At 39.8% G+C, this 19437-nt stretch overlaps 1 protein-coding gene across 16 annotated transcripts in view; it reads right to left on the reverse strand.

Annotated features, from left to right (window-relative positions):
- The window catches only part of LOC116062453 (LIM and calponin homology domains-containing protein 1), a 104927-nt gene that overhangs the window by 8688 nt on the left and 76802 nt on the right, over positions 1-19437 (reverse strand). For 6 of the 16 annotated variants that reach the window (XR_004898130.1, XM_036004505.1, XM_036004494.1 and 3 more), the window contains 14 exons: positions 17691-17949; positions 15532-15804; positions 12892-13281; positions 11573-11608; positions 9407-9533; positions 8870-9027; positions 7931-8408; positions 6192-6485; positions 5690-5795; positions 5390-5493; positions 5160-5265; positions 4378-4452; positions 3117-3145; positions 734-895 (listed from right to left, as the gene is read on the reverse strand). Coding sequence is in view for 15 of the 16 variants with exons in the window: in XM_036004505.1 (XP_035860398.1) it covers positions 734-895; positions 3117-3145; positions 4378-4452; positions 5160-5265; positions 5390-5493; positions 5690-5795; positions 6192-6485; positions 7931-8408; positions 8870-9027; positions 9407-9533; positions 11573-11608; positions 12892-13281; positions 15532-15804; positions 17691-17949 (2597 nt within the window). In the remaining variant the exon portion in view is untranslated. The remainder of the gene's footprint in view (positions 1-733; positions 896-3116; positions 3146-4377; positions 4453-5159; positions 5266-5389; positions 5494-5689; positions 5796-6191; positions 6486-7930; positions 8409-8869; positions 9028-9406; positions 9534-11572; positions 11609-12891; positions 13282-15531; positions 15805-17690; positions 17950-19437) is intronic. The other 10 variants (XM_031317126.2, XM_036004497.1, XM_036004504.1 and 7 more) reach the window with 10 other exon arrangements.

Below are 19437 nucleotides of genomic sequence, written 5' to 3' on the forward strand. Positions count from 1 at the left end.
CCTGCATTTACAACTCAGATAAACAAACTTAGCCCAGTTTTAAGCATAGACATATTTTGGGGACACGATGCCTGGCTTATGCATTGACTCATGCGTAGCTTATTTGTTAACGAGTCATCCCAAAATCTGCCTTCCATGCTAAATACAACCTATGCAATTAGCTTTAACCTAAAGCGCCGTTGACTCATATTCAATCATGCGGGCTGTGCAAGTGACTTGCTGTGCCCACTGAGATGCATTGTACATTTGAGGCCAATAAAGTGACTGGCCATTTAATTATAGTCGATCCCAGAAATCCCAGAGTCTGTGTTGTACTAAGTATTTTCCTATGTATAATCTAAGCTATGTGATTATCCACTACTGCACAAAACAAACTTTCAATGGGTTTGACACACACATATGTTGTCAGAACTTCATGTAAGGTGCAGTTCCTGAATGCTCAATTGCAAATTATCATCTTTAACCTACATTTATTGTGCTGAACTTGTAGGTCATGTTTGAATAACATACAGACAAGAAATAAAAAAATATCTCCCAGTTTGTGGGAAGAATTTGCCTCAAAAATATCTAGCTTTGTATGTTCATTTAAAGTCTGGGCTGAGGTTTATTTATTTCCTTAGGACTTGTTTGTACATATTACATACGTATAGCTAAAAGTCTGTTCTGCACCTAATCCTCACAGTGCTGGTGCCTCCTCTACCAACTAAGCTCCAAAAGGAAGTGTACCCCTAACCTTGCAGACTCGTGCGCCATGCTTTACCCTTTGAGGTATACTGTGTACCTGCAGCATGCGCTCCTGCTCTTGCTGCCACCTTTCCTGACGCTTTCGCTCCTCATCCGGGTCCCAAGACCAGCGGTCACCCCGCCTGGCCTGGGGCAACACCGGGACTGACACCTGATAGACCCCAACACACACACACACACACACTCACAAATCAACATGCAAAAAATGCACACGGCACACAAATATTCATGCACACAATAACACCCACCCACAAACCGACCCCCATTCACACATAAACACACACTCTCACCCAACCATGACGCCAATGAGAGACCAATGGATTGATATGGCGTCGACACCCACACCAAGATCAACACCAATATGCACACACATTCACCACAGGAAAAGAAGAAGGGAAGGGAGGAGACAGAAATAGTTGATCTACCACAACAGCACTATTCCAATGCTAGCCAAAGGATTCCTACTAAGGAGAGACAGACAGAGAAAGAGAGAGATGAGCTCAAATGAAAATGAAAGCAGTCTCGGCCATTTTCTACAGCATCCTCATCTGGCATGCTACATGAACAGCTGTGTGTCCTAGGGATGTAACGATTACCGGTGTAACGGTAAACCACGGTAAAAATGTTGATGATAACAATTACCGTTTTCATTTAAAATATCATTATTATCACGGTGGATTACCACAGTGTGGAAACCACGTGTTCCCAGCTTCATCCGAGTCTCCTGAAGTTGCTGTGTGGGCGACCTGCGTAGCCTACAGTGCGTTTCTTGAAGTTGGAATCATGGCGGAAGGAGGAGATGACAGCGCTCAGGACATTTATCAGCCTTTTAAAAAAGGCCATAGCAACACTCTCCTGAGATGATTGACCAATCATTGACGAGAGTCATCGCTTTGATCTCCTGCCAATCACTCGCGCTCAGACAAGAGAAGGGGACAGAACAGCAGCTGTAAACTGACTTTTTTCTTTATCGTTCCTTTCCCGTTTTTGGACTTGTTGAAGTGATGTGTGTAGCCCAGAACGTAAGTTAAAACTATTCCGTAGCTTGTTAAACTGTCATGGGTTTTACTGCCTCGTTATCTGTGTAAATGTTAAAGCTACGTTTATTCATATTTCAATAAGTGTTCTGCTACGATGTGGATAAGTTTAGCCTGTGTTACGACATGACATTTATTTGACGAGAGATATATATATTATCGCCTTGATAATATTGCTGTTGCTGTGTTTCTTATTGCATAGCTGTAGATGTGCAGATTGTTTAATATTATTTGTGCAGCCACGTGTTGATATTCAGGTTGTTTTAGGGCAATTTGCTAACAATGTGTGCAATCTCCAGTAAACAGACTAGCACTGTGGAGCCACGTGCTTAGCTATTAAAGGTGTATTACACTGTTTGCTCCGTTATGGATAAATGTGCTGTAATAGATGTGGCTTATTCTCAGTTTGTGTTACTGAGCAATATGTTACATTTATGTTAATTATTACAGAGAAATAAACTTAATTCTTAGTATTGTTTCTTGTTATATGCTGGTGGCTATAACATTTAGTTTTGGTAAATAATGTTTATAGTAAGTCAGATGCTTATTAATGTGCATTATTATTTGTTTATATTTCAGAACCACATCCAACTTCACATGTAACGTCAAATACAACTTCATAGTTAACTTCATGTTGGAGTTGTAAATAAATCTTCCTGGATCTCAAAGTCAGACATCTCTGGTTCAAGCTCTTACCAGACACCCTACAGCGGGCCAGTGTTTCAGTAGCCAGTTTTCAATAGTTTTACAAGCCTATTGCCTATATTTTTGTAATATAATAAACACTGTTACACTTTTTGAAACAATTTCAGCTTGTGTAGGCCTATCAGTGCTTTCTGAACATATTGAACACACTTTTAAAAATACCGCAATAATACCGAAAACCGTGATCATTTTGGTCACTATAACCGTGAGGTTAAATTTTCATACCGTTACATCCCTAGTCCTAGGATATGTGGTAAAGCCTTGCAGTATGACACAGTGAATTTACAAACCTGCACTAAAAACCTACGTCTGATTCAAGAAAACTACGAAGCTTAAGACGCATGCAGTCTTTTTCATATTTTGCTTGGTTTAGGTTATGTTTCCATTTAGACGAAAGACTTTTTTATAAGTTACCAGGTGATTTTTCCTTAATCTTACCTGCATACTAAACTTAACATGTAATGTTGTAATGTTTTTAGCATTTGACTTCTGATTTATCTCTGTGTATAATATGGATATGTTAAACTACACTACTGTAACCCAGGAGATGAGCCAGATGAGAAGCAGTAAATGGGTTTTTTAGAGTCTGACCACAAAATATTATGGAGTCAGATGATGGTTTTCACTCACGTTTCCACGGCAATCCTTCTCCGTCTCTTCTGTAGAGGAAGTGTGAGAGAGAACATTAGTTAAGATATAATTTAAAGAAACATTTTGGATACAGGTCATCCAAATAAATGCCTTTTGATGGGACAAATATTTTGGAAAATGACAACACACTGTCACAAGTTGGTTTGACAACTTAAGTAGTAAAGGTGCTGAAGAAAGAAAATAAAGAGATCGGTGACAGAAAACCAGTCCACCAAGAGCAGCGTACTACATCTGTAGTTAACCAAAAACAGGGTTCATAGGCATCATCATACGCAATACTTTTCCATGACTTTTTGGCAAATTTCCATGACTATGTTTTCCTGAAAATGTCAGTCGACATTATACAATAAGAATAAAAATCTGTGTTAAAGTTTACCCTCAGAGGTTTAACAATAAAACGAATGACAATTTATGTGGTTCATAATGGGATTCGTAATATCGCGCCCCGAATAGAACGTTGAGGTTAGGACGACGTGACACAGACATTTATTAATCACATATTATTATGCTGTGTTAAAAAAAAAATTCCATGACTTTTCCAAAACTTTCTGGGTCTTTTTATGTTTCCAAAACCTTTCCAGACCTGGAATTTGCATTTTTCATATTCCATAACTTTTCCAGGTTTTTTCAAAACGTATGAACCCTGCAAAAAGAAGTTGTCTTTTCTTGCCCTTCAGATTTTATTTTGTCATTATATGTTCGTGTGTTTAGCTATAAATTTAAACTTTTTCAAAATCACTCTGGTAAGTGTGATCCAGATGTTGAGGTAGACCTAATAGTTGTAGCTTTTGGTGGAAAAGATAGTAATGTAAAGCACAATGAGGCAAACATAAGTAAGTCGCCCATTAGTAGGTCATCTATGATGATTTTAACAAATTGTCATAGGTGACCTACTTCACTGGATATTTTGGAAAGACTGTCCAATACACATAATGATACCAATACAACTTAAAATAAAGTACACTCTTTGACAATGACAACACACTGATGAGTCACACGTGTACCATTGTAAAAATAAGAAACTTTAGAACACAGTTACAACAGAGAGAGAGAGAGAGAGAGAGAGAGAGAGAGAGAGAGAGAGAGAGAGAGAGAACATCACTGATCATCCAACAGTCTGGAAATGAGAGATGGGAGTGAAGGGCTGTTGTCTAGCCCTTGAAGAACCGACAGGGAAACCCTGTGTGTTCAGCACCCGGGGACGGAAACATGAGCTCCACCGATGAATGAAGGGGTTTACCTGGCGGAACGAAGAACTCCCAGCGTAACTTAGGGTTGCTGGTTGCCAGCGGAGACCTGACACTGTTTGCAAACTCTATAGTGAAATAAAAAATGTGGGTGGAAGGAAAGGAGGGAAGGAAAGGAGGGAAAGGAATGATAAGGGATGGACAGATGTCAAAACCAGGAGTTGGTATGGACATCAGAGAATTGGAGAAGTCAAAATGGGGAAGGCTTTTACTGTTCTGTTCCTGTGATACTGTAAATGCATTGTATTTGGAAATACAATATATAGTCTTTAAACAGGTTGCAATTCAGATTTAGTTAAAAAGTCAAGTTTTTTTTCTACCCCACTACAATTAAAAAAAAATCTTAACTTGAGGGCCAAAAAGTCAGAATAAAAGGCAGGAAACAACTAAATGAAGTGCTTTTATTACACTATCTGGAAAGGTACCTATTTTATACTGTATATATTCATGTTGGATCCCAGGTCTAATTAACCCATCTACATTGAGACAAGTTTATAGGAGACTTTAGTGTAAGTGCCAATTAAATATATGTGTCTGTTGAGCAGAAAAAAGTGAAGCAGGAGTTTATGCAGGTTTATAATAGTCACATATTATTGAACACCATTTAACTCTGATTTAAACATCATTGGGTACAACAAAACAGAAAGAGTGTCAGAATGCAAGGCAAAAGGGGAAAAAGCCAGCAAGAAGGATATGCTAATTAAACTCAGAAACCAAGGAGATGTATGGAAAAGAAGCTGCTGGCTTGGTATTTGGATGTAAAGAGTTCACTAACCTGCTGTCGTTTCCCTTGGTGGGTGATATTCAAATGATCCTGGTGCAGCTAAGCTTGGTACATTCTCTCTTCTCTGTGGCAACTCCTGGGAACTGGGAACACTTGCCTGCAGGGAAATTCAAAGATTATCCGTTGGATGGCTGGGTGGTTTGAAAGTAGAAGAATATATATATATATATATATATATATATATATATATATATATATATTAGCTCGGTTAGCAGCCTCACCTGTAAAGTTACTGGCTGACTTTGCTGTGTGCTGTTTCCTGACTGGACAAGGTTGGAGATGCTTTGACCAGATGGGTCAGTTATATGTTGCTCTTGTTTGGCTTCTGACAACACACACATACAACACAGTTTTAATACTACGGTTAAAATCATATCAAAAACAGAAAAGTAAAGACACTTTCATTTTGCATTTTTTTCGTGCTTCCCTGAGGTTCTAGGTGAAATTACAACTTCTGGCCTGTAATGACACAAGTCTATGAGCAACCACAAGGGGTCAGTATAGCAACATGTTGTTCAGACCTGCAGGAGGCATTTGTTGAGCTGCGGCACTTGACTTCGTCTCCTCTGGAGCAGCTACTGACTGGCTTTCAGTCTTCCCAAAGCTTTCTTCTGGCTTCTGCAGCTCCTACAAGTGTCACAGATGGTTTGCAAGTTGAATAATACACTAAACAAGCATGGGATCAAGAGGATTATGCACTGCATGAGGTATACATCCAATAATTAAATAAACTTGCAAAAAAGCCTTGCAAGATTGTAAAATGCATCTAAAGACAGAGAGCAGAGCACAGCGCTAGGGTTATACAACTTGTACAAATATCACACAGGTATCTTCACAGGTTTTTTAAACAAATTTCTAGTGTTTCAACTAATTGAAGGACATGTAAAGTAATGACTGCAGTATAATTGCTGACAGGAGAGCATAGTAGGATCTTTCTAGCATACTAATCACCCACTTTTAATCAAATTGGATTTTATCCTCAGGTTTTTTTTGTAATCAATTTTAAAAGATACTAATCCTGACCGATGGCAGCGAGGTGGGCCGGCTGGGTGGTGTCGAATGCTGAATGACTTTCTCTGCTTGGAAGTCCTTAGAAGCCGGTTCTGTGCCACTTTGTGCCTCCTTGGCCTTTGTTGACAAGGGGCTTTCTTCTCTGGTTGAGGTGTGTGGACTGCATGTTGGTGAGGGTGCTGACGACGGAGCATCTACAGTGCTGTTGCTGGTTTTGGAAGGGGATGCCTGAAAATGAGGAGGAGATTCAGGCGTGGAAGGAACGTCGTCACTTCCTATGCCGTTGACTCGGAGAAAACCATCCGCCTAAATCATAAAGAACAGGTTTAATAGTGGCTCTATGTGCACAATGCAGAAGTCAATGACATGCTTTAAAAACAATAAAGGTAACCGAAGAAATGTCCTGACAGTACATTCATTCACACTACATTTTATGTAGGCTTTATTTTTAATACAGCAACCTTGTACCCAGTATTGTATTGGCTCACTTTTAATATGTTTTGTCCTGATTATTTACAATATAACCAGACAGAGTGCGATGATGAAATATTCTCTTTAAATGGATATTGTCACTATTCTGTTTATTCTGTTTAACTCCAAGGGATTTGGGATTATTTATTTATTACACATATGAGTAAACTTGGATCTGTATATGATTTGTAATATCATTTGTTAAACTCTGTTTAAACTTGAAGTCTTATCTTGACTTGGGTGGATGAAAATGGGTTCATAGATACAGTATGAAATTTCTGCAGGAAACATTGCCTGAATTTCTGCTACAATCAAGCTGTTATAGCACAACATATTTTAAATAGTTAACCAAATGAATTGAAGACAAATAAAGAAATTAAAATAAACCCTATGCCTAAAAACCCAGTGCCCAGTGGTCAATACCAGCGTCTCATCTCTGTTCGTTATAAGCTATTCATCTAGCTCACAACACCATGCTGGCCTCTATGACAAAGAGGCACTAAGTATGTGTGAGGAGCTCCTAGTGAGTGGTAACTTAAGACACAGTAGTGGAGTTGGGTGAATGCAGACTCTCAGTCTGCCCCCCCTCCGTCTCCACCTTCTCATCCCTTTCCTAGCAGCCTGTGTGGGCCCTCTTTGTCCGATGGGAGCCCACTTCACATTGAGAGGGCCCTACTTGTCAACTTCTTAAGTCAATAGGGAACAGAGGGCTCCATTCAAAGCCAGGCTCCGCTCAGACCTCTGACAAGACATTCCAGAAAAGCGCTGTGCTTCATTTGGTCTGGTAATAATCTGCCCCACCCCTCCACACCAAAACACAAGATCTCATTTTGAATATTCCCATTTGGAATTTTTTCCAGAAGAAAAGGAAATTAATCCTGTTGAGAGTACTTTGAGCTAAATTGAAACATGACATGCTTCTTCTTGGAGAGGAAGTCTTGTGTTTTCCTAGAAACCAGCCGGCTCATCACCATGGCGGTTCTGTGACATTCTGATGAAACTGCCAAGAGAGCTGGAGGGGAATTTACCCACCAGCCTGTAAGGAGGACAGGCAAAACTGGGTAGTAACCACATGTACAGTGGTACAGTGGTAAGACTTGAACCATGCCCACTGCAGGACTGTTGTGGTTAAATCTCAATCATTTCATCAAGAGTAAGGAACCTAAATAGAGTTAACACTGTGAGGCGTAGTGGGGATATTTTACTGTGAATACCAGACACTTGGAAAGGAAACAATCCACATAGCCACATAATGACAAGTGCTTCGGAGTCAGTTTTACCTTGCTGGGCCATGGTTCAGCCGTTGTGGGTCCGGACTGGAAGAAAGGCTTGGGCGTCAGCAAAGGCACCGGTTTGGGCGACAGGTTTCTGGTGGATGGCGGCTCAGAAGAGCGAGATCGAATCTGAGGCCGCTGGTGTGAGGAGTCTTTGGGAAACTCCTCGATTTGCGCTTCCAGTGTAGACGTGAACTTCGGAGCCGGAGCAGACAGCTGGCGCAGATACTTCATGGGTCCGTTGGGGTCCACGTCAAAGGGGTCTGGGGTCGTTGGGGAGGCGGACAGGGAGAGAGGGAAGGGTGAGCCGGAAAAGGAGGGATCAGCAGATATGCTGCGGTCCAGGATCTTTGGCAACTGTAGGCGTTCCAGGACTGCATCACTGATGGAGAAACGCTGGGCATAACGCTGGAGGATGAATGATGCCTCCTCTGGGGTTCTGGCTTTCCTGTACGCGTCCCGCAGTTCATCCTCACGACGCTCCCTGTTGAAGAGGAAAAGAGGTAAAGAGAGGGGATAAAAGCAGACCGCTGTATGAAATGTGAATCAACTGATATGACCCAGTTGGATTTACATTAAATAAAGGTAAACGTTGCTACTCTTTAGCAGTTGATATGACAGATTCAACCTATAAACACAAATCATATTTGAAGTAGATTTGATCGGAGATAAACACTATAGTATTACCCATCATATCGACTTCACTATCAATTGAGCTGACCTGCTCTTCCTCTTTAATTTTTTCTCAGTACCAGACCTACTTAAATGAACTCCAGGAGGAGTCGCTGTCAACTTTGTGCCCACTAGCAGGAATTAGAATGAAGATTAAATTCTCTTCCATGAAAAATACCTAGTTTTCCTTAATGCTAGTATTGTTTTGTACATACACTTTGTTGTTTTAGCTGAATACAAATTAAACAACTTCTTTGTTTGTATTTGACCTACTTGTCCTGCACTATCTCTCTGTAAGTCTTGATGCTTCTCCTCCTCATGGAGGTACAGGTGTTTCCTGACAGCAACTGCTCCATCATCTTCCTCTCCTCCTCCTTCTTGATTAGGTCCTGGGAAATACTCCTCCTCCGATTTTTCCATCGGGCCAGGTCCTGACACACATCAGAAGTGTTTCAGTTCCAAGTGAAACAAGGCAAGAGGGCTTGGCTCAGCAGCGTTCTGAGACCTGAAGCACTGCTGTGGCCTTAGAAAACCGATTTAAGTTTTTAACTGGGGCACAGCAAAAAATTGCTGCTGCAGGCATTAAAATCACTGCATATAACTGATAAAACTCCTGACACAATGAAGACAAGAAATACAAACTGTGCAGATGATGAAATTCTAATGGGAGTTACAAAATAATATCAATCCAACAAAAAAAAGGTATTAGAAAAAAATCATCTCAACCCAAAATAAATCGATAAATAAATGCACATAAAATAAGAGAAATAAGAACAGTTCCATAAAGTCAGATGAATCGGAGACACTCACATCCTGCCAGTGATCGTCCTCTTCTTTCATTCTGTTATACTGGTTGTGCATCAGTTCATGACGGACCTGACTGTGGGGCTGCGAGATGGCCTCCTCCTCACCACGCATATCGATCATACTTACACTCCTAAGGAGAGGAGGGAGAGAGAGACAGACAGAGAATATGGATAATGAAAAAGATGTTGACATATAATTTCCAGAAATGGACATAGTTTATTTTTGTAGTTAGTCTGGTAGTGATAACATACATCTCCCTCAGTGCATTGTACTGTATAGTACGTTGCCATCTTTATCCGTTTCATACAGTCATGTCGAACACAGTAAAAACATTTACCTTTTCTAAGACTCAGCAATGGCTAAACATTTGATATTCCACCGAAAATATATAGAGATATAGTATCAAAGAAAACATCCACAAAAAGGGTTTTGTTCCAATCCACCGTTACTAGGAAAAGACAATTACCTGTAACAAATGGCTCAGTACAGATACCAAAAAAAAGATGTCTTTTAAAGACCGCATGAATGAAAAACTGTCCATCTTCAAAGGTAACCTCATGCTCACCCTGTAGGCATAACTAAGGATTTTTAAAAACCAATACAACATTCACAATTCTTTTAAGAAGTTTTTTTTTTCAACATTTGTTTGAACAGGAAATACATTACATTAGGGATGTTAAGATGCCATTTAATGAGACCTTTGAAAACATCAGCTTCAGGTACAGGTACCTGTGGTTGTAATTAACATTCTGATGTGAGTGTATTTGATGCAACAACCAGTATGGACTTCATACAGTCAAAGACTTGGTACAGAGAGTTTACACTGGTCTTTACATTAGTTCAATCAGTAATGTAAAGGCATCCATTTTTAGATTACAGACAAGACACTAAAGTGCAGCCTTATTGTTAGGAGCATGCGGCTCATGACAGACTTAGAATGGGTAAAATCAATATATCCTCGCTTAAATAATTCCCCTGCTCATTAAAGTCATGATCGTAATAATTATTTTTGTTTTAAGACTCAGAAAAGTGATGCATTGCCAACATACAAAATGTATTGGGTGAACAAAAGACACTTGAAGCAGAAGAGTGATTTAAATCTAATAGATGACTGACATGTTCTTGTATTTTAAACGTTTTGGTGAGTGGGATGGGTGCAATGCTGAATAACTGATCCACAAAATCAAAACTTTTTAAACTAAAAAAAGCATTTAAGTCATCTCCTTGTTATGAATCATCTCTCCCGTTTCATAAAAAGCTGCACTTTTTACATTCGCAAAAGGAGAGTCTCATGATTTTGTAACAGATGGGATGTTGGGAGGGTGGTTAAAATTGTTGTGTTACATGAAACATGCAGCTGGCAGAAGCACTAAGATTATGTTGACACAGCGCAGTTTAGTACATCCTTTCCACAGCTACTACTGCAGGTACTTTGAATAAAGAGAGGAGGAGAGGAATGGATTGTTGCCAGCCAAAAAAGCATGTTGATTAGACTTAATGAAAACATTATTTCATATTTCAGATCAAGTGTAAGGTCTAGGGACATTGTTTGACACTGTTAAAGAAGACTGTCAAAAATGTTCACCTTGAAAGGTCATTTAACTTATTATTTTATCATTTTAATTTAGGTAATACAAGTAGGAAAAATCTGCTTTGTGTTTTCCATGCAAAAAAACCCTTTTGTAAATATTCTTTCCTAAATCACATGTAACAAATGTGATACATCAGCCCTGGCTGACCGTATTTACTCCCATTTACTCAATCTCAACGAAAATAGAAATCTGACATTCAGTAGAGACATGAGGGCCATTTCAGAGGATCCTACCCTGTCAAGAGTACTGAGTACTTCTGTGGCAAACACTGCATTCTTGTAATGTTTCTACCATTACAAGATGGTCAAACATACAGATATCAAAAACTGGCTTAATATATTTGGTCAATGGATTTTCAATCAAACAAAAATAACAAACTTAAGTTGTTGTCAATGGCTTGATGAAAGTTCTTTAAATGACCTCAACCTTTGGCAGATTTTCCCACTTGCATAAGAAAAAATCCAATTTGAACACTCAATGAATGATTAAATGACTTATTGAGCAGGCTTTGTTTTTGTAGTGCAGAGCAGTGCTGGGCCAGACAGCTGAGCCTCTGAGTGGTTAATGGACAACTTACTGTGGATCATCTGACACACTATGTGTGCGGCTGAATCTACAAAAGGCAGAGAGCATGGAGAGAGAGCACAATCACAAATGAATACAAGTACACGTCATTCACTTGTGTGAATATCAAAACACAGCGATGGAATATTCGATAGCTAGTGCGCAACATACTGTGTTGTGATCACACCTGACAATGAGTTCATTATGACAGATTTAATACAGAATGGTTCACAATGTTTTAAACAAGTGTGCCTGCTGGTTTTGTATCTATGCACAGATGTCTGTCAGTTTCTAGGTTTAATGATGACCCTCAAACCAAGCACAAGGGGGCAGTCTTATCCATAACACAGCAAGTTTACTGCATCTCTGAAAACCAAAACACTGCTAGCATACAACAGATGCATATGGCAATGATCTTAGAATGCAGCTGGTACTTAACTATTAAAAAAAAGCACATGCATCTTTTATTAGACAGCACAAGAGCGACATCAAGGATGTGGCTCTCTTTCTGTCTGCGACCACCACTTGTAGGTTTGGCCTCAACCACAAAGGTCTTCACACAGGCTTTTTTTATGAAGCTGCCTCTGTGATGTTGGAGGGGTGTGAGAGAAAGTGTGGCCTGTGGTTTCTCCCCACAAGAGAACAAGAGACTAAATTATAAGAAGCCTCACTAAATCAGGACCAGATAGTTTTCTAAGATGGCTATTTCCTATATGGGTTTGTTGTAGTAAAATGTCTACTTGCCATGTTCTTTGTAGGAAGATGTATCATATGATAGAGTGGGGATTGCATTAAAACCAGTACTTTACATACATGGAATGGCCCATGTTTGATTTATTGATAATGGTTGGACCAATTTATGCATTTGAGAATTGCCAAACAATACTGGTTTAAATGGGATCAAATTCAATTCAGTGTCCATTGTGGTTATTTGGGTCTTCTGAAGAGATCAAAGGTTGCTAACTAAGGCCATGCGTAGTTAATCAAAGACCACATTCTCAAACGTTTCTTTTTCTCCAAATTTCTTAACAAAAATAAAGCAGGAAATGAGAAAAAAATACAGATTTTTCAGCATTTCCATGCATTATCTGTACAATAACAACCGTTTTTTAAAAACATGCAATTTTTAGGTAGTTAAGTCATCCAGATAGGACCATTGCGGGCTGAGGTCGAGGTCTCATGCTGAGATTGAGTATTCAAAGGGATAATTGGAACAGTACATCCCTTGATTTTAAAGTTGAAATATGTAGTTTTAGTTCACGTAGGTGTAGCAGGTTAAGTTAACGCGGTGAAAATTCATAAAATGTAGTGTAGTTGCTGGACGGGGCTCACGTTGTTGGAAGACTGCTGGCCAACCAAGAGTTGCCTCCTTGTGGGTCATCACTTTCACTCAGCGCCCTTCCCTTCCGTCGGCCTGTATCAGTTGTTGCTGTTGTAGCAGTTGCCATGGTAGTGGGCACAGGAAGGAAGTGGGGGGGACTCTGAGTGGTGATGTGTTTGGGAGAGATCAGCATTTGGCGAGCCAGCTTCTCATCTTGTTCTGCGACTAACGGGACACCAGTGGCTCCCTTCGTCACAGCCGCCTCCTCCTGCTCCATCACAGGTGGATGCTTCCCGGCGGTGATGACAGGGCTTGCTGCAACCGTGGGGGTTGCTGCAGCGTTTGCTGCTAGAGTCGTGGAATGGTGGAAGAGTTCCTCTGAGCACGAGCGAGCTGGAGTACTGCAGAAAGCAAAGCAAACTAAAACGTACTGCGGCCTGGTTATAATCCTATATCAGACAGCATTCCTCTGGGAGGATTTATTTGAAGACATAAATCTAAGAAAATAGCATAGCAAGGTCACAAATCCCTTTCGAGCAGACTGGATGTTAAAACAAACTGGAGTCACAAAGCCAAAGCAAGTTTTGCTGAACACTCTGTTGTCTGTCATCCTATGATGAACAGCTTCTTTCTGAGAGGCTTATTATTGGACAATAAATTCCCAGGATGCATTGCAGGGAGAGAAAGGCTGTGAAAAGGCCAGGCTTCACTCCCAGCCTGCTCAGGGTCAAGGAATGAAGAAAGCCTAATTTCCTTACATCCTGAGGGTGGGTCGCGTGTTCATTTTCCCTGTGAGTGCATTTGTGTGTGTGAACACCCTACAGTTGTTGTGTGTACCTGCTGGTGGTATGTATAGGTTTGTATTTTTAAGGTGTGTGCTGTTTTGTTCCTAGAATTTGACGGGAAAGGTCAAGTGATCTTAAAAAAGATGTGTCAACACAACTTTGATAGGGGACTACAAACACTGATATGTTGATGTTATACAACTGTTTTTAAAAGAATGAACTCCTGGCAACACTAAAACACAAAAATTCCAGCCTCAGTTTTCTTCTTGAAAAAGGCAAGCTGTTACCAACTGCAGAAGCTGATATCAAAGCCTTTTAAAAACATCCTAGAAATCCCCCTTTTCCTTGGAACACAGCTATACACAAGTCAGATTTCCTTTGAGCATTCTTTTCACTCCCTTGAAACGCTGACAATCCAATCAATGCCATAACATCTGTGCCAGAAAAAGCTGGAAACTGGGGGTGCGACTGTAATAACTCTCCAACAGGACTGTGAATGAAATGTCTGCTGGACCAGGAAATAACACAGGATAGGGATGGATTGTGAAATAACAACAGAGACCTAAACAGACATTTTTCAAGAGAGAAACTGTTATTGTAATTGTAATAAGGCATCATAATGGACTTTTGCACTGTGAACAGCATTGAAAGCTCATACTGTAATCCTCACCTTGTGTAGAATTAGTGACCCCTGGCTGGCCTGCTGGGTAAAGACCCTGTATTACAACAGTGTATTCTATATTGGACCTTTTGCTGACTCACTGTTATGTTGCTCTGGATAAGAACGACACTGGAAACGATGATCTGGTAATGGCAGTGCCAAAAAGAAAAAGAGCTGGATGGAAACACCAGCTGTGAAAATTGTAACTATTTTCCACCATAGTTACAGTCCTGATGAAAACAGTTTACGGCAAAGTATGTGGATGCTGCGAAGATTTTTGTAATTTTTCAGTGTTTTGAGTGGCACAAATAAAAATACCATTCACCTACACTGTGTGGTGATGCAGGCAGGAGTTAAAGTGGACAAATTTGAACATGAAGCTGAAATGATCTGTATGGATAGATGACCCTTAGTGGCGAGTTATGTTCTGATCTGAGTGAACTAACCCTTTAACAAAACAAAGTTTCTGCTGCTGACTCAAGTCATGGTCAAGTCAAGTCATTAAAAGAATTCTTCACAGATTTCTTCATCATATTTTCTTCTCATTATTATTTTGAGGACAACAATGGAATTAAGTCCTGGACTTTATTGTGTTTTTATCCTCGATTGTATGTGATGTCTTTTCATGTGTAAGGTATTGTTGATACAATTAAATAAATCAAATCAAAATTCTTATTCCATGCATTCTTCTTCCGGACGGCGACAATAGGGTCAGTGATTCTGCTGTGTCATGCTAGTATCGGCTAATGTAGCCTCGAACATCAACCCTAAAGCAGAGATGAGGAGCGAGCTACAGAGGTCTGGTAACCTCAATTCTTTGTAAATGCACACCCTCAGATATTTTTGCATTTTCAAACTTGTGGATGACATCCCTTAGGCAATTGCTCAGCCTTCACACAACTCGCTGTGGAGACACAAAAGGCTTTATACAACTTTTTTTGTTGTACTCCCTGAGACCTATGAACAGACTTTGATGTGTAAAATTGGTGGAGTTCCACTTTAAGGACCCCTTTAAAAATAATCAAAAACAATATCATGATTTATCATTACAAAAATATCAACAAATTATTTAAGACTCTATAAGACGATCTTTAGCTTTTAGATCTGGTTGATTTAGACAAACTATGAATCAGAATTGTGTCGATAAAAAGAGAAATCGGCTGCTTATTTGGACTTTTCAGAAAAACATAAATCAAGGTGAAGACCTTTGCTCAGAGGTGATGATCAGGTGAGTTACGTTCACCATGGGGGGCTCTGCACAGGGTTGGGGGACTCTACATGGCAGAGGCTCACTGCTCCTCCTCAAGCCTGCTGCATGGATCTCAATGCAAAGTGTAGAGGCAGTCTGCTTCACTTCGTCATCGTCCTTTTTAGTCTGGTTCTTCTTCTGAATCTGTATCTGGGGTTCGAGGGGCGGGGTAGGGGACGAGCTGGGGGACTCTCCAGGTGGGTTGGCTAAGCTAGGGGGCTCATTTGGACTATTACATCACCCATTCACACCAAAAAGGATGATGTAATGACATGAGCATGACCACAACATGAATTGGGGGGGGGGGGGGGGAAATTAGGTTCACACACAAGAGGTAGACGGAGGTAAGAGGGTAAACACCATGATGGATGGAGATGATAAGAGATGGAGAAAAAAAAACAGTGATGCAAAATGACTGAATACATGTGTTTGATGTAATGGTGATGAATGAATTTAACAACATTGGGAATGACAGATTGACAACACACTATGGGTGACACACACACACACACACACACACACACACACACACACACACACACACACACAGGCCTACAGAATATGCACCCTCTTTTTGAAAATATAAACACACTGAGGTAAGAATAACACAATTGCAGATATTTCGTTTTTGATTAAATATCTTCAACCTCCTGCTACAGCTAAATAATGCTACGTCCAAGCCGCAAAACATTATCCTTCAAAAACTACTTCCATTCAAATCCTGACATGACACACATAAACCACTAACACTGCACATACTGTACGGATACTAAAACGGATCAAAGCACATTATGGAATCCACTAACCCAGCAGAAATTTGAAACTTCTGCAGTGAGAGCCGCTGACAATGAAATGTTTAACCGAATAAAAATTGTGACCCCGGTGCTCACATTGCCAAACCAATAAATGCCAATAAGACCGCCAGACTATACTGCGTCTTCTCTATTCAGCGTATTTCACACTTTGCTTTAATCAGAGTCAGTCAGAGTCAATGAAAACGAACATCTGGCTCCATCAGTCACTCCCATATGTACAGTACTGGACAGAGAGCAATAATCAACAGCTGAGACATGAATCTGCAATTTGACACAAGTAACCACTTCTCTTGCAGAATTATTAAACAACACAGAATTAATCAAAAAAAGAGGTTGGTGGGTACTACATAATTAATAATAAACATTTACTTTCCAACATCTACATTTTGTAGATCTGTTTTCTCAATTCTGCGAAAATGTCATACTTTTTCTAAAAATAACTTCATGGTCTACTTCCATCCATATTTAATTCTTCCAATTGTCTAGAATTTATCATGCTAAAGTAAACTCACAGAACATGCAAAACGGTGACTAGATCATCATATTACTGCAGTACAATTTCTGGTTAAACGTGTTCAGCTACAAGCAGAAATTTGTGGAATTCTCTGCCAGAAAATTCATGACAACCTTTCATTTTGAAAGGTTTTATCTGCAGCAAATCCATTTCAAACTAAAACAAGGTTGTACAACCTGTCCCCAAATCATCAGTTTATTACGAATCACCAGCAGCATCCTGAAACTCGAATGGCTCAGCCAGCACTATATTGGTCCAGCCTATCTTTAAATCTATCATCTCATACATACATCATACAACTTAAACTAAGCTGCACCATCAGTATATTAAATGTAAAATATTGTGTGTGCCATGGTTTGCACCAAAGTCAAGTAATACGCTCCTCTGTTCTGTGAACACACATCATATTCACCTTCAAACCTTGAATATTCAAAGCTTACATGTCAAATGTTGCCTTACAGCAGAAATGTTTTATCATGTAAAGTGGTTAAATGTTGCAGCTTTAATTTTCTAACCATTCACAGACTTTCATTCAGTTACACAGAACACCATTTTGTTCGATTAGTGAAGCTTTACTCTGGTTAATAACAATAATGTGTATATATACTGTAGATATAATTTTCTCTGATTTAAATCCCATTTCTCAGATTAAAACATGTAGAAATACAATTACTTTATCCATTTCACTTGTATTTAAATATCTAAACTATCTTAATAAATGACATGCTAGCATTTCCTCTGTATATTGTGTGTTTCTTTCCTTCTAATTGCTACAATTAGACTCACCTGAGTGGTCTGTCTCCCCCTACAGGGGAAGTGGCAGTACTCCAACTCTTGCGTGCTCCCTCTTCTTTATCGTTCTTCTTCTTGCGGAGTGGAGTGGGCAAATAGCCACTCTGGTTGCTCTTGTTGGGCAGGTACTGGTTGAAAGGCATGGCTGTTCGTGGTTCGCTGATGGACGTCCGCCGTGCCGACATGTCATCCTTGCGGATATCAGGTATCTTTCTGTGGGGGGGACCGTCGGACTCTGAGTCACTGCCGCGGCCTGTTGAGAGGAGGAGATGGGGGGGAATGAAGTGTATTAATGGTGTCACAGAGAGATCACTCGGCAGCTAATTTGTTGGCAAGTTCAGGTTTGCATTTTAGAACAGGCTGAATTGCACAAATACCATTCAATACGTTTGGTTTAAAAACAATTACGATCATGATTACTGTTCAGGAGATGTGTCAAAGCACATACAGCTTGTTTTCAAGTCTTAGAGGTGTAGTGAAGGATAAACTCATTTCAATTAGAGGGAGATTCAATTTTAACGTGTTTTGCTATGATTACAGGAAAACAACATAATTCAAAGACGTGGCGTTGAAATTTTGTGTTGTAAGCAATTCATAAGAGATTCAAATTGTAACAAAACAGAAACGTATTAACCAGCAAAATACTTTGAAATTCTCTACTCCATTTTTCACAATTAAATGTTTTTTATCCTATACTGTGAACACACAGCCATCTAGTAGCTTTGCTGCACTTCTGATGAAGCATATATATGTAACAGTGTCTCTGATATCTTCTATTAACCTTCTGAATAATATGTGTTAAAAAGAGAGGGGGAATGGAAGGGAGAGAGAGAATAAATTAAAAAAAAATTGTGCAGAGAAATAGTTGATTGAGGATTCTCATTGCGTTTTTCTATTCTCTGAATAAAAATATCACTTCAATTTCCCATCAAGCCATTACAATTAGTATACATATAGCTTTACAAAACACTAAAGTGCTGTTCCAGTGTTATTACATATTGCAGTGCATTCCAGTGGCTGACATAAATCAACCCCTATGAAAGTAACATAAATCATAACAAAATTTGTATTGTGCAGCTCCTGCTGACTAAATTCTAGCCTACAGTTCGGAAGAATTCACTTAGGATGCCTGTCTGTCTTTATCCCATTTGAAACACATTGTTAGCTCTTTAATGTCAGTAGCAACACCTGGAGCTGCAGAAGTGCATCGCTCAAGGACTTTTCCCTGCTTGGCGTCTTAAATTCCTCTGCAAGTGTGATCCTCAGAGTCCATACCGGAAAGAGAAATGAGGATAAATCCCATTGATGTATCATTAGAATACCAGTTAATCCATCTTCATTAAAGCGTAACTCTCGCCAAAATGCAACCAAGGGTCTTTTTGTGAATATACCCTTGTCAAACTTTGGTTTAAAAGCATAATTAGGACAGAAACGCCACTTTTAAGATTGACCGTATTCTCGTTTTCGGTCAAATGGCCTTTGAATGGGAGAGCTAGGGGCACTACTATGATACCATCAAAATCACTATTTTTAAAACGCTAAGAAGGCTCGACACAACATGAAACTTTGCACCAAGTATCACCAGGGGCTCTACACATGAACTGGAGCATTGAGAACATTGTTTGTGTACACAGAGTTTACTAAAAAGAAAGGTTTTAACAACTCACTGTAGCTGTTGGTTTTTCCGGTCGCCGTCCATCTAGCCAGTCAAAACTAGTCGATCTCCGAATGCAACGTAACA

The sequence above is a fragment of the Sander lucioperca genome, chromosome 1 (genome assembly GCF_008315115.2).
Source record: "Sander lucioperca isolate FBNREF2018 chromosome 1, SLUC_FBN_1.2, whole genome shotgun sequence".
Taxonomy (NCBI): Eukaryota; Metazoa; Chordata; class Actinopteri; order Perciformes; family Percidae; genus Sander; species Sander lucioperca.